The sequence below is a fragment of the Solea senegalensis genome, linkage group LG11, assembly GCF_019176455.1.
Source record: "Solea senegalensis isolate Sse05_10M linkage group LG11, IFAPA_SoseM_1, whole genome shotgun sequence".
NCBI classification, from domain to species: domain Eukaryota; kingdom Metazoa; phylum Chordata; class Actinopteri; order Pleuronectiformes; family Soleidae; genus Solea; species Solea senegalensis.
In genome coordinates this window covers 2,779,292-2,794,656 of record NC_058031.1, presented here as the reverse complement: position 1 = coordinate 2,794,656, position 15,365 = coordinate 2,779,292, and the positions used below count along the sequence as shown (strand labels likewise).

Below are 15,365 nucleotides of genomic sequence, written 5' to 3'. Positions count from 1 at the left end.
AAGTCCTTTAATGGAGTCCTAACAAAAAAAAGTGACATTTCTCACCAGAAAATTGAGATACAGGAATCATTTATATCTCTCATATGATATATCCAGCTTTTGCCTGTAAGTGGCACAACAAAAACATGTCAGATGAGATGGGTGACCCTGAAGCAGTAGAAGATACAGTAGATGGATGGATGGAGCTTAGTTAACTAGGAACAAATCATATTTAGATTAACAACGTGGAGAGTTGAACGAGAGCAAAACAATATATATAGTTTTGAGAAGCTGTAAACAATTACATCTTAGGAAATCTGACCCCCAATTATTTCATCCTGAGGTTGGTGAGATGAAATCGCTGAGCTACAAATGGCTCTTGCATATGTCAGTTTGTAATAATTCTATGTTACAATGTGCAAATATTGCCGAAAGTGAGAGTGCACGGTGCCTGATCAAAGCTCTCATTTATGCGAGAAACTTTGCTTTAAATGGAAATTGCTTGCTGAGTTGCAAGAATAAGACCAGATGTTACCACCTCCCATTACAGCTCTCAACTATTCTTCCCCCATTTCAAAATAATAGTATAGTAGTAACATACTTTGAGCAGATTTCTACAAGACACATTAAACAAAAAGTAAATGATCCAATAAAGCTGCACCGTGCACAAAAAACAATGTGTTGTAACACGTCTGCAGAGAGCAGTGCAACGTATCTTGTCAAGGAGAAGACAGATGGGAGGTCTTTAAAAAGGGCTGTCTGTCAGCTGAGACACTTAGTCTCAGTTTGAACTTGGTCTGTGCAGGACGAGCTCATCAGGCAAATGCTTTGAATAACAGCGCCACATGACAGTGTCAAATTTTCTTACGCGCAAATTCCTTTCCGTGGAGTGGGACTGAATATATGAAAACGATCTCTTTGCTTCAATGTGTGTGACAGAGGAGTCTGGCGTTTTCCATTGTCAAACACGTACCAGATGACCATCCTTGTGTCAACCCTGACTCAGAGCAAAGTGAAGGTAGGTGAGAGACTTTTCCTTAATTGTTCTTCAAAAAACAAATCCAAACTGTGCACTGCAGTAGCAAGGAGAGAACAGGGCTTTCTTGTGTAAGTGTGTGTGTATGAAAACTGATACTTAAGTCTACAGTTTGTTGACCTACATGGGTATCGTGGCATGGAGAAAAATCATGTGATAGGTGACATGTGCTCCTGCCTTTGCTTCCTCACATCAACAATTTTATTAGATTACATTCATTTGATTATGCCTCGCCAATATTTATTAAGTGCGTTGCCAGTCAATGCTGGTGAATGGCATGGTTGCCTTTAATTTCACACATCTTCACATAATCACATCATCAAAACGTAGCGGGATCTGAAGAGGAGAGCTCTTCAGATCCCGCTGTGTTTTGTGGTATTTAAAATGAATGCAATCGCATGAGAAGGTTTTCTTTCTTTTCTGAATCTTGGCAGTACGTCTGCAGGAACATCCTGAGTAAATCAGATGCATGGTAAATCATGACATAAAAAGCTACAGGGACTGCAGATGAAAGAGTTGTAATATTATTATTACTCTTTTTTTTTTTTTAAACACTTTAATTGAGTGTTTGATTACTTCTTGTCTTTGCTTTTCCCCACATTTGTAAATTGTTTGCCTTGCCCTAATGAGTTTCATTTGTGTCCTTTTGTCTTCCCCTCATTATTTGTCTCTGCCTTCCTTTTTCTTTTTCAGTTTCTCTGTTCCAATTCCTGCACATTCGCTTTGAGTTTTTCCCCCATGTGTTATGCCACTTGTGTTCCAGGTTTGCACTTGTGTTGTTTTCCATCTCCATGTAAACTAGATTTCCCAAATGACATGAACGTTCAATACATTCATGCAAGCTTGTGTATCTGTCTGCACCTTGGTGTAGAAACCACTGAATACACTGATGACTGTGGACCAGCAGGTGCTTTGTTTTTATGATGTGTCTTGTGCACTTTCATCATGGAGAGAGTATTCGGGGCATAACTAAAGTGAGAACAGTGAAGTAATTCTGAGAATGGAGCTGTGGTTTTATGCTGTAAGGGATTTGTAACACACTCAAGTCTTTGGTCTGCTGTTCACCAGACAGCTAACCTTCAAACAGTAATCCACTCAGCTGGTCTTCAGCTTGTTCAGTTTACTGATCTGCGTGCATTTGAGTAAGAAAACTAGTAACAGATAGTCTCACACCCTTAAGACTTCCTGGTGTTCATTAAAGTCTGTTATCCTCTGTCTATCCCAGTAAGTCTTCTGTCCTTCAGCGTCAAAACCACTATGTTTATCACCACCATGGTACAATCATCATGCTAGCTTCCAACCAGCTCTGTAGCCTTGAAGTTGTAGGTAGGGAGGGAGGGAGGAAGGAAGGAAGGAATTCCCCCCACCCACAGACATCTTGGGGCCCAAGCCCTTTGAAAGAAACATGGTTGAAAGGCAGTGGTGATGCTCTAAGACAGCAAGTGAAGCTTACCTTCCTCTAAACATGTCGTCAAATATGTACTGTGTTGACTCTCTACGTTTCAATACTTACTCTACGTGTCACTAGTTCATTCAAAATCATGTGTTTATCACGGCGGATAGATGATTTTCGTATTCCCATAGCAGCCTCCACATAAAAACCACCTGAAGCCCAGCGTCAACTGCTCTCTCTGTGACGACACAGAAGTTTGATGGTAATTGGACAAATGTGGCAAAAACGTCACTTCCATGCAAGCTCAGCTTCTCTGGGAGTCAAATGGAGCAGTGGTCGGGCGCCGACGCTGGGCTTCTGCATGATGATTGGAGGAAGTGTCTGAAAAGCGGAACCAGTTTTAGATTGACAGCGTTGCAGAAACAAACAGCGGAGCCTTTTCTGCCTGAGAAATATCTAATCGTTGTGTGTTATTTGCACGGCGATGCACGGAGTATGACATAATTAAAGGGTTTCCTTGTTCTAGTTACTTGTTTACTGAATTTATGTATAAATAACGGCCTGAAACCAGCAACTGCCACTGGTTCAAAGGCTACATTCAGATCACCATTGCTCACATCTGATTCAAATCTAATTCACTACAGATCAGATTTGACTGATCACATGCGATCTATTTGACTGCCGTCTCAAGTGACACACATACAAATCCATTTTACATTTGTCATCGACACTCCGTATTCAAGCGTGAGATTGGTAAAATGAGATTAACGGTGGGTCAAAATATGTTTATTTGGTGATATATCTTCGTCCTTCCTCGTGCAATACAGTAATCCATACACCAGGGCAAATATCTATTTTTTAATTAACAAATGAAGCACTCTAAAGTAAATAGTCCCTGCCAGTTTCATTACCTGGCTGAAGAAGAGGGAGTTTTCAGCGGGATGATGGTGGAGAAAGCTACGTTAAGAGACGCCCCATCCATGTTCCATACATAGACTTCTTTATGCACTTTGTTCTCTATGCTTTGAACAATCTTGCACTTTTAACTTTTCAGGTTAACATTTTGTTTTCTTTGGTTGGTCTTTAGATATCGCGATGTGTCGCTATATGATTGTCTTGCAATATATTGATTATCACAGAATCGTTTATTATGATATTATTGTTATTGTGGCTGATGATTCTCACCGCTAGATAAGATGCCTTTATTGTTCCCCTATAAGGAACATTCAGAAATGGAAGCCATCGCAAACAGTGAACTTGTGACTGGCTGTGCATGTTGATATAATCCATTCCTACTCGTATGGGATAAACTGTATATTTAATCTAGGACCACATGATAGCACATGAAAATCAGAAGTAATGATTGGATGTTTGTGTCCACGCCCCCTTTTTTGTCGGACTCATGTTGTACAGAACCTGCCAAGTTGTCCAGTCTGCTCCTGATTTTCACTTGATAGCCAGATTGATACCAACACCCGCTATCCATTCAGTGCTCTGTCGATCATCTGTCGCTTATATTCAAATTCTTGCCACTGAATTGACAATCCTTGCTGACACACAGTCTGTTCTTGTGTCATGTCCTGTACCTGTCCTCCAGCCTGCACCAAACTGTGGTTGAGTCCTCCTCTCGATTGGTTTAATGTTGTCGTCCACAAGAGAGGTCTTGTTTCCATTGCTGGCCTTTGGGGTAATTTTCTAGTGTGGTGACCGGGAGACTGGCTTCCTGCTTCACTTTTAGAGAAACCTAAAAATAAAGCAGAGATACTAATTGGCTTGAGCCTGTTACCCTCATGTATGTGCCACCCACCTGGTTTCTTTTACTCCATCTCTGTCCAGGCATTGCCACAATCGGCAGAGGTCTTTGCTTTCAACCAGTCCTCCAGCTGTTCCACTCTGATCTCAACCCCCTGTCCTGTGCTTTCCTGTTTTTACTTTTCTTGCGTTTGAAATGAACACGTGTCCTGTAAAAGACTATAGAGTTGAAATGCATTGGTTTTAGATGAAAAGAAATTCTTATTTTTCTACCACCGTGTGAGTGCTTAAGATGCCTTTCTTTTATACTGACGCCTAAAACTTGATGATGATGATAATGAAATTGCCCATATGTCATTATTGTGAATTATGAGATACTACTGCTTACATCCTTGACAAGCACCTGATTTCCACTGATAATGTATGACCCAGTACTCTCTTTCGTTTTCCTCATTACTTTTCTCATGTGTTGTGATCTTATGCCCTGCCTTTGTTTGTTTCTCACATTTTTGATTGCCTGCCCTGTCTTAATTACTTTCACCTGTGCCCGATTGTTTTCGCCTCACTAAGTCCTGTTCCCTTTTCTTTATTTGTCACATGAATACCACATTTTTAACCCTGCATTTATTTACATTTGAGGCTGGTTTTTTTACTACGCTTATACATTATATAGCCACTCTGGCCCTTGTCTGTTCATCTTCTTTCTTTTTTTAGGTTTGTGATATTCAAAGGACCATCAGTGCAGTTCAATCATTGACTCTTGACAATATGGTGCTTATTCTACTTGAGTAATGTTGAAAGTGATTCCATGTGTATCATGGGGTCACGACAACTTGACAAATGTACAGATAATTTATGGTTGTTTCAGTTGCAGGTAAAGTGTCTGTTTGTGCTTATGTTGCTGAGCTTGCCTCTGAATATGGCTGAGGTCCCTGGTCCATGCAGACACTCCATCACTAGGGAGCACCTGCTTATAGTCAGGAACCTGGTATGTGTTGGAAGAAGATTTGAAACAGCTGTTAAAATAATAATAATTAAAACAAAAAGAAAAGAAGCAGAAGACACTTCAATCACGTTGCACAACATTTGTTGTTTCTGCAGATGGATAACCAGTTGAGAAGTGGTTGCTCAATATCTTACACATTCATAGAACGGAGAAGTTTGGTAAGGCAATGTTTGTATATTGTCACTTTTCTATCAGACGTCTTTGATGTTCTACTAACTGTTTCATGTTTCTTATGCTGATATTTGACACAGAGCAAGTGTTGCTTTGTAAAAGCTGCTTTACCATGGATCCTGGAGCTCCTCACCACCCACTTCAAATATCGTCGGGGTTCAGCCAATTATGGCTACGTTAGGTCCCTGAGAGCGCTCATTCTCAACATCTATTCTCAGAAGTGTGTGCCAGAGATTAATGAGGAGATTGAGGTGAGCATGAAGGAGCTGAAGGAGTAAAATGTCAACAATAAAACAGTCAAAAAAATAATAAGAAAAGAAAATATGCGATGCAAGGAACCACCCATGATGAGGAGATAAATCTGAAATACTTGGTATGTTTCTTGGAATGTTCTACAGGAGAAGCCAGAAAGTTTTGAGATGCTCTACAGAGGGTCTCCCACTGAGGCGCTGCAGAGGGCGTCAGAGGTGCTGTCTATATACTTGGAGCTGGTCACGACCAGCAACGCGCCGGTGGACTGGAGGTGCCAGCATGAATACACAGAAATCTTTGGTTCTACCACAGAGCTTTTCACAGAAACGCCCACAGATTTCACAGGTGGGACTCTCAAAGGTCTGTGATGATTTTTTTTTTACACACATATGTGGAGTTACTGAGAACGCAGACTTCCTCTTATGTTTCCTACAGACAGTTATGATAGGAAGTCAGAGAAGGCCTCACAGACAAGACCAGTCAAAGACCTGTACAAGCTCGGCTTCATAATTGCCTCCATCTGCGGGGGACTACTGTTCATACTCACTCTCTACTGTCTCATCACACAAAAGGTACGAGTGTCTGTGTTTTCATTCTTTCTCTGTTTTTGTTACATGTGCCACCCATTTCCAAGAATAGTACAATAAGTGGGTTCTCTCCGTCTGGCAGATACTTTAACAAACGTCTGTTGTTAAATAAGGTCACACAATGCTCCACACAACTGTCTCTCTGTATTTCTCAGTAAAGCAGTGATTAGATGTCATGTCACCTGGTGTACAGGAAGCGATTTGTTAGTTGACTTTATTTCATTTCATTAGTTTTGTAGACAGACGGAGGCAACAACAACATTGTGTTGGAGAGATTTCTGTTAGCAAAGCTTTGGGATCAGTGGTGAAATCTCTGGAGTCAGTGATGAGTTAAGTTGGAGGAATTTAATGAAGACAGCTCAGTACTGAGGAGAACAGAGACAATGCCAGACTGAACTGCAGGGCTTGCTAAATATAGTCACCCCGATTCTTAAGACGGTGCACAAGACCAAAAGGCCTGGCGACCTACTCACGTCGGTTTCTTTGGAGACAAGACTGTGCATAGTTTCAGAACTTTAGTATGAAACTAAGTGAGTCTTTACAGTTGTCTTTACGAATGTTCAAGTATTTAAACTGAGAGAGATGGCCAAAGATTGGATTTTTTTCCCCTCGCACACAGCTGCAAACAGGTTGGAATATGATTGAAAACACAAAGAATTGCCAATGAAAAGTTCTACTGCTCAAAAAGCCCAGTCGTTCTCGAGGCACAAAAATGCTTCTTGTACTCACCGCCACTGTGCTGCCTCTGTATTCACACAAAATGCTCCTTCAGTCGTGTCTGATAGTATTGCTTGACAGTCTGTTTTCAGATTCCGGTCATTTCTGACTCAAGAAGACTAAATACTCACTCAATCATTTAAGATTCAACTCTCTACTCTCTTTCACATATTAATACTGTAGCAACTACCGTGTTTGTACTAGGCATGGCATGGTACCCCATTTTTTTATGTGAAGTCAAGTATCTACCGATACGGATACCAGTCAGATACAGTCATTTTAAACCATGGAGCTGTTAACGGCACATTTGTGCCATTTCAAATGAGCCTACAACATGACTCGGCTAAAATGCTTTTGCAGATTTTTATATTAGTTTACATTAGTCCGTGTATAGCATGTATGAAGCATGCGTTATTTATTTATACATGATGCTTAACAAAGCTGTTGTACAGCTGCATTTTGCGTTCACGACAGTCAAGTCAGAGAATCTATACATTATGTTTTATTCTTTGATCCTCATGCAGAATGACTGTTCTGCATCTGACCTCGAAGTACTATATATCGAGGGCTGTGACATAAAGAAATGCTTGGGGCCAGTTGCTTTGAGCCAGACATTGCGTGAGATTTACTGTGCACGTGATCTACAGTGTATGTTCTGTCTTGCACGTAGCTATAGTGTCTTCGGGATCATGAGCACTCAATCGGAACATCATGCTTGTCCTGTTCAGAAATGTGTGTAATGTTAAATGTCAAGTTGTTTTTCATCACATGGGAGACAGGGGATCGCATCTCCATCATCACATTATACCAGAACTGAAAGAGGCCTGAATCAGGACATAATCACATTAGGGTTTCACGCAATTTGGTGAACAGCAAACAGATTGTTTTCTTTTTACTTCATCCTCTACGTGGACACTGGATATCTAACAAGCAGATGCAATAAGGCCTGGTTTCCCACGGAGTTTAAATAAAGGCTTTAATTAGGCTTCCGGCAGACACTTTATTTAATCTGCAGGTAAACAAAATTGGACAAAAATTGGGAATATTCTCCTAGGCAAGTGATTTCATTGCCAAAAAGCATGATGACGAGAGAGAAATGCATGGATTATTTCTATAATTGCTCCTGTTTGATTGGGCATTAAAGGTTTGCTTCTCTGTCCAGGAGAAAATGATCTGTCTTCAAATACTCCTCCACTTTCACCTGTCTACACGTCTCCACTGAAGAACCCTGTTTTTCTTCTCCTCTGGTTAGACCTTTTAGCTTAGGTAATGTTCAGGATTCCCAGCCTGTAGTTGGAAATCGATGTGCTTGAAGAAACTCTGGAACTCTGACATATATCATTGATGGTTGAGTGGTATTGGGTGCAGCGGGGCCAAAACCCCAAACCAAAACATAAACAGAGCATGCATCCCACAAGTGAGAATTTTTATGGAGACGCCATATTATGATCCTTTTACAACTGTATATAATAGATTTAATACGTATAGCCTGTTTAAGTAAGAAAAGGGACTGATTCTTCCCGTTTGTTCTTGTTTATCACATTGCACGCCATTACAAGAGAGTTGAGCTTTTTCTCAGAACTCTCTGCTTCTCATGCTTTCTGCCACAGTATGTGAGTAAAAGATCCCAACTGCCCCTTAAACCGTCAACACTAAACACTCTCTGATTTAAATTAGCAGCATATGTGTGCACTTTGACAATGGTGGACTGAGAGAGGGATGGATTGACTTACAATGCTATTCAAGGAAATGGACATCCATGGATATTACATGTAACTCGGTGCAGATGCTTGTCTGTGAGTATTTGTGAATATCTCAGTGAGTTTGCGTCAGCTCCTGAATTTGTTCTGGCACCGTAAAGCCTGGATAAGCGAGCATAATTAATTGAAATGCAGATCCGTTACAGTGAAGTCCTGCATACTCAAACAACAGTTGTACCATGCAAAAGCAGGTTTTATCTTGTCGAGTGCTGTGACAGGAAAATAACTTGCCTGACTCAGACAGACTCTGTCAATCTGCACACCCTTTGGTCATTAGAACAGAGTTTATATCAAAGCTTCACCGGAGGCAATACTTTAACCGCAGAGAGTTCAAAACAGGTGCCAAACCTCTCTGTTGAGTCTCCAGAGCCAAAGACACGGTCTTTCATCAGTACTGTAGTTTACCTCCAGTGACACGCATTGTCAGAACCAATGTATCTCTGCTGCAGTGGTGATACAAAACAGTGTCTGCAACACAAAGCCAAGTTCTTGGAAATGGATCTTTTGCATGTAAAACACTCGATTGCTGGTAATTTGAAAGGTGGTCATAAAAGTTTATTTGCTGATGGAAAAACTGGCTTTGATGCAACTTGGATGTTTTAGAGGATTATAATCGTGACATTGTTAGCAGTAGGAAAATACTGAATTCTCTTCTATTTTTCTCCAATATTATGATAACAATATTTAGTTTCTTTGTCTTAGAAAGCTGCTGCCAGTGGCTTTTGGCTGATGTCTTGTATGTTGCTGTTGGCATTCATTTCCATTATTTCTATGGCTACATCCACATTACTCTATTTTTGCTCACAAACACAAAACATCTGCTTTGAATACACCTGCAGTCCACATTACTTCCGTGTTGTAGAGCCCTAAATAAATGGATTCTGACGGTTTTTGTTTGAAATCTCTGTCGGCAGCATTTTAGTTTAGACGGACAGAAACAGAGACCTTTGAAAATGAGAATGTTGTTACCTGCGTTAATACGTATGTGTATGTGTATGTTTCATTTTGTCGTCCGTCTCATAACAGAAATCTGTCTTAGTTTCCAGCCTTCTTGTTTTGTAGTTAGTCACTGAAACTACAGAGGAGAGAGGAAGGTCTGGGTCATGCTTTCCCGCATTCCTTTTCTGCAGAACGATGCTTCACTTTTTTGCATTTGCTTACATGGCTGTGGTTCATTTTAACATGAGGGGCCACACCAGAACTGGCGTTCTGAGCATGTACACTCAGCCTCACATTCCAAAGGAAAGGAAATCACGTCTGTTTACTCACATATTCTTTTGGTTTCACATGTGTGTCCATGGCTGCTGTCTTCTTCATTGTCCCTTTTTCACCAAAACCAGAACACAGGCACAGTCGGCATGTACGGCCTCTGCATAGGCTCAAACTGCACAGACCAATTTTTGGTCTACGGACAACGTTGCACAAATCCTAGTGCGGAAAGTAGACGTCATTTCATATAGAGCTGAAACAATCGTCTGGACACACGTGTGAAAACACTGTTTTGATGACGAAAATTTATTTATTATTATATAAAAATTTATATATTATTATTATTATTATTATTATTTTTAATTGGACTGTCTTTTTGTAACATTCTGGTGGGATACTTGAATATTTTCCTCCTAGATTTTCTGGCTGACCCCTGACACCAGGAGACCTAGCTCACTGAGCAAACACTAACTGACTGCTGTGAGAATATAGAATTATTTAAAACATGCACAACTGACCGCCCCACCAGCTTTGATGATGAGCTTATGAAATATCACAACATTTATTCAAATCCGCAGCTGCAGTAAATTTTCACCAAGGTCTTGAACTTACAGTATGATGGAGTGTTAAAGTTTCTCCAGCACATCCCAAAGATTCTCAGTGGTTTGGACTCTGTGATGGATGATCCAAGTGTGAAAAATGATGCGTCATGCTCCATGAATCACTCTTTCACAATTCAAGCCCAATGAAATCTGGCATTGTCATCTTAGAAATTACCCATAAAAAATCTTTCATACATCAAGTTTAGTTTCCTGAACCTAGACTTGACCAACTGGGTTGCCAGTGTATGATCCACTGTCTACCACTTTATCCTCCACGAGAGGGTCGCACGGCTGCTGGTGCCAATCCCAGCTGACAGAGGGCGCAAGGCGGGGGACACCCTGGACATGTCGCCATAGAGACAAACAACCATTCACTCTCACACTCACACCTTTGGGCAATTTATCCTCTGCTTATTTTTGGACTGTTGGAGGAAACGAGAGAAACTAGAGAAAACCCACGCACACACAGAGGGAGAACATATCAACTCCATACAGAAAGGGATACAAACCTGAGTCTTTTACCTGCAAGTCAACAGCACTAACCACTACGCTGCCGTGTGGCCCAGACAGTGTGTCATGAGGATAGAATAAGGATAGAATAGATAGATAGTAGATGAAATTGGGTATATTATCTATTATGTTTTCACTTAAATTGTCACCTGGTTGGTGTAGTGGTTAACAATCTTGCCTTTGCAACAAGAAGACCCAGGTTTGAGACCCAGAACCAGGGCTTTTCTGCATGGAGTTTGCATGGTCTCCCTGTGTGTGTGTGTGTGTGTGTGTGTGTGTGTGTTTTCTGTGGGTTCTCCGGCTTCCTCCCACACTCCAGAAACATGCAATACGGGGATTTCTGACACCAAGCTGTTGTGGCAAAATGTGTCGTAAGGTGTCTGATGAAGAAATAAAGTTGGATCAGAGTTGCATTGTTGAAGCTTGGTTTATTCTTTGCAAAGAGAGAGTCCAGATGGACAACTGCTCAGAAGCCAGTCAGGGATGACTCTGAGGCACAAAAGGAAATCTGTGTAGTAGTCCGAGTTTGCGCCCTAAGGGTTATCTGTGCAGCTGGGGAAGATGACCTCGGGTCCCACGATCCGACAGGTCCGTGAATCAGGATTTGTCTGGGCACAACTCAGCTTGCTAGGTGTTTAGACTAAGGGTGTTAATATGCTAGGGAGAGAGATATCTGGGAAGAGCTACAAGTGTGTAGGTCAAGGGTGAATGGCCTAGTATGAAAGCTACAGGAATGTGTATGTGATCAAAGGTGTAAAGACATGGAAAATGTTATTTTCCATGAAAGCAGACACTCTAAATTGACCGCAGGTGTGAGTGTGAGAGTGAATTCTCTCTATGTGGCCCTTTGATGGACTGTTGAACTGTCCAGGGTGTGACCCCAGCTGTAAGACTGGCTCAGCAGCCCCCGCGACCCTCATGCGGAGGATAAGGTGGTAGAAAATGGTGTCACTTACACTATTTGTCCGTTGCTTACATTTAACAAATGTTTTCTTTCCAAAACAGACAATCCATGACCCTCACAGATCAAGGCACACAAACCAGAGGTAACAACATACTGATAAATATGTATAAAAAAAGACTGGTATGTGTGTTAATTACAGTCATCCTAATGCATCCTCTTTGTCATGTGGATTAAAGCAGAGACCTGCAGGACATAGAGATGGAGCCACAATAATGTGAGTATCCCCCTAAACCTCTACAATAAAGTGAAACGGTCTGTTTAACACCAGGAGCTAAGCAAACATGTGTCAGCCTCAGGCCCATGCAGTTCACACGGAGGTGGGTTATTTCTTTTAAAAATTCGGCTTTTTTTCTCTTGGACAAAGACACAAACTGTGGGTCAAACTCTGAAAACGCACATTTTGGAGAATTCCTGCCAGGATAAAGATTTTGACAATCTCCATTCACGGTGTTTATGTTGTTGACGGAGTAAACAGTATTTTTGTCAGACGTAGCCCACACACACACACACACACAGAGGTTATTGTGAGTATGTTTTTGTTCATTGCCTATCAGAACAATCTGTGTTTTGATTGGCAAACGAGGCGTTTCAGTTATGGGTATATTGCCAACTGTCACGCCTGTCGTGCTTTTTGACAGCACTTAACTTGTCTTCATGTGGACTGAGGCGTTTGAAACCAAGCTTCAGTGTAACAAATGTCCACAGGGCGGTTTTGTTTGTATTTTGTATTTGTATTTTCAGAGTTTTCCTCTCTCCTCAGGTGGCTCACATCGCACATGGCCGCGGCACCGGACGGAAACACTTGTGAAGCTGTACATTCAAATCCATCGCCAACAAGTTTCTTTCATATCAATACTGTGTTGTAATATATCATGCTCACCTATTTAATCAGAAGCTTCACTTTGACTCAAAAGCAAAGATGGACCTTATTTGGATTAATATGCTATGTATATTATGATAATGTGTTATCTTTTGCAGATATCTTCTCTAGATCACGGAAAAGTTTTATTTTTACATTACTTATGGATGTTGGATATAATGTGTATTTGCTGCCACCTAACCAAATGTATGTCATGTTCCACCAAACAATTTATTTATTAATTTGACTCTATTCAATGACTGTATTGATATTAAAATGTGACCATCAATACAAATTATACAACATAATGCTGTCCAGCGATCACTGCATTTATCCACCACTCAGCCACAAAATGAATGGATTAAGTCCACTTTTATAAACTACTGCACATCCTTTGTGACTTTATGAGGAGTTAAATATGCTCATATCCAGCTCAAAATATTCTTTCCCCCGGCTTTGAAAAGCAGCACAGTTCCCTCCGCAGTCACCCACCCTTCTGATTATTACATACTTTTTGAAATTCAAGGCTAAGGAGTCGTATATCCAATGTTATTGTACCACAGTTTAAATTGTTTTAGAACAAGAGTAGTCTGTTATTCCTGGCTGAGAGGTGGCAAAACAATCTTGATACACCCCAATGGCACGCCTGTGTGTGTTTAACATGCTCCTACAGATCACTCCTGCACTGCAGAGGTAAATAATAGCAGAATGACAACAGCGGGAGAACGAGGGCACGGCATGTGTGCGTCCAAGATGGTGCCGTGACTTTCACTCGTGTTTGCTCAATGACGGTCCGTCTTAATTACTATTCTGATGTCTGACTTTGATAAAAGCTGGTCAGTTTTTCACAAAGTCAAACATTTGTATTTGTCTCGGAGCGGACCACAGCCGTAAATCCTGTCAAAAGATTCCCACATGTAATCATGTGCATATGTGCTGGCCTGGATTTTGTTTTTGAAGAAACTGTGAAAAGACAGAGGAGGAAAAAAACAACACCCGTGCAGCTCAATCACCCCCACTTCTCAGCCCTGCTGCCACACCTCTGCATAACCTTGAGCAGCCCGCAATATAACATGATCTACACTACAAACCCCCTTTGATTTCACAGACTACTGCTTATCAGTGTGCAAACCAGTGCTGCACTTCTAATAAATCATTGTTTTTCCCAAGACGGAGCTCCAGTGCAAAACCAGGAAAAGCATTTCTTTAATTCAATTGAAAGCCTTTCTTTAGAGCAGGGGTGTCAAACATACGGCCCGGGGGCCAGAACCGGCCCGCCAGAGGGTCCAATCTGGCCCACAGGATGAATTTGTTAAAATTTCACACTAATCTAAACGTAATGTCAAATGCTCCAGCTACCCGTGACTAAATGTTTGTGCCTTTATAGATCCAGTGTGCTGTGTAAATAGTACATTTAGGCATGATATTGTTGAAATTGCACTTCTATTTAGAAATGTCATGTTTTGTAAAATTATCCTTCATTAAATGTAAAACAAAAGAGAAAAAACAAAGGAGTTCTTGTTGTTCATAGGTTATTATCATTCTATTATTTTGCTATTTTTACTGGTCCGGCCCCCTTGAGATCAAATTGTGCTGTATGTGGCCCCCGAACAAAAATGAGTTTGACACCCCTGCTTTAGAGGATTAAAGGCAGCTGATGATGATGAAAGTTGTCCTCAACAATACATATGTGGGAAACTGCCCGAGACCAGTTCGAACTATCGGTGCTTTTCTACTCTGCAACACGGTATGGCACGGCTCGACATGGTTTTGGTTCTTTTTCCATTACAATATAGTACATCCTCAACGCGGGCAGAGTCATCATAGCAACTGGCGTGACAGCGTTTTGACGAGTAACTTGTAAAGCAGTTGTTTTCAGTGTAACGAAATCATTAGACTTAGTTAATTAAAGAGATTACTAGATAGTACTTTGTGCATGACCGCAGCGCAGACTCTGTCTGACACAGTCAATCGGTTCAGCTCGTTTGGGACCTCGCCAGAGGAGGTACCAAAAAGAAAGTACCTGGTACTATCACTAATGGAACAGCAAAAAAAACAAAAACATGCCGCGTCTCTTTAAACTCCAAGTGAGACGAAACAGAACATGTCATTGTTGCTAAAAATATCTGTCAACAGTTTGGGAGACAAATCTGGAAACCTTTTTCCCTGCTCGTCAGATCCCAGCCATCATGTCCATGTGGGCCCCATTAGGGTTATATACGGGCTAACAATATGGGCCCCAAGCAGGTTTGTTTGTGGTTTCCCATATAACGGCCCATGTTACTGAAACCATATGGGATCTGCATAATTAGCCCACTTCAAGGTCATGCCCTTTACTACCGACTGAGTTCCCAGGTAGCCTGGAAAGGGTGGGACGGGCGTGAAGTGGGCAAACACAGGTGGGGCCACCGTGGAAACCACAGACAAACCCGCTTGGGACTCCTATTGTCAGCCCGACATGGACATGCTGGCTGGTATGTGACAATAAAAAGGTGTATTCCTCGATAAAACTCTCTCCATGTGTAAAAATCTTGATTCGTTTATCCCCATTTCCATGAGATTTGCTCA

General features: G+C 41.3%; 1 protein-coding gene across 4 annotated transcripts; it reads left to right on the top strand.

Annotated features, from left to right (window-relative positions):
- The first annotated feature begins 636 nt into the window (after nucleotides 1-636).
- csf1b (colony stimulating factor 1b (macrophage)) lies at nucleotides 637-13,105 on the top strand. Of its 4 annotated transcripts, none has more exons than XM_044039184.1 (9): nucleotides 637-997; nucleotides 5,029-5,148; nucleotides 5,262-5,324; nucleotides 5,418-5,588; nucleotides 5,736-5,934; nucleotides 6,025-6,161; nucleotides 11,980-12,020; nucleotides 12,115-12,152; nucleotides 12,699-13,105. In XM_044039184.1, exons 1-8 carry the CDS (start codon nucleotides 956-958, stop codon nucleotides 12,149-12,151), a joined length of 810 nt encoding a protein of 269 aa, XP_043895119.1. In that variant the 5' UTR covers nucleotides 637-955; the 3' UTR covers nucleotide 12,152; nucleotides 12,699-13,105. The 4 variants fall into 4 exon arrangements, with proteins under 4 accessions (XP_043895119.1, XP_043895120.1, XP_043895118.1 ...); XM_044039185.1 differs by having other exon boundaries at nucleotides 942-1,001; XM_044039183.1 differs by lacking the exon at nucleotides 637-997 and having other exon boundaries at nucleotides 3,345-5,148; nucleotides 12,118-12,152.
- The last annotated feature ends 2,260 nt before the right edge of the window (nucleotides 13,106-15,365 follow it).

What these genes read in the sequence shown, in the direction of transcription:
- csf1b (XM_044039182.1), top strand. Translation starts at nt 4,969, where the DNA reads ATGTGTATCATGGGGTCACGACAACTTGACAAATGTACAGATAATTTA. An exon ending in AGATTAATGAGGAGATTGAG is followed by an intron (nt 5,589 to 5,735) that starts GTGAGCATGAAG and finishes AATGTTCTACAG; the next exon opens with GAGAAGCCAGAAAGTTTTGA. An exon ending in TCAAGGCACACAAACCAGAG is followed by an intron (nt 12,021 to 12,114) that starts GTAACAACATAC and finishes TGTGGATTAAAG; the next exon opens with CAGAGACCTGCAGGACATAG.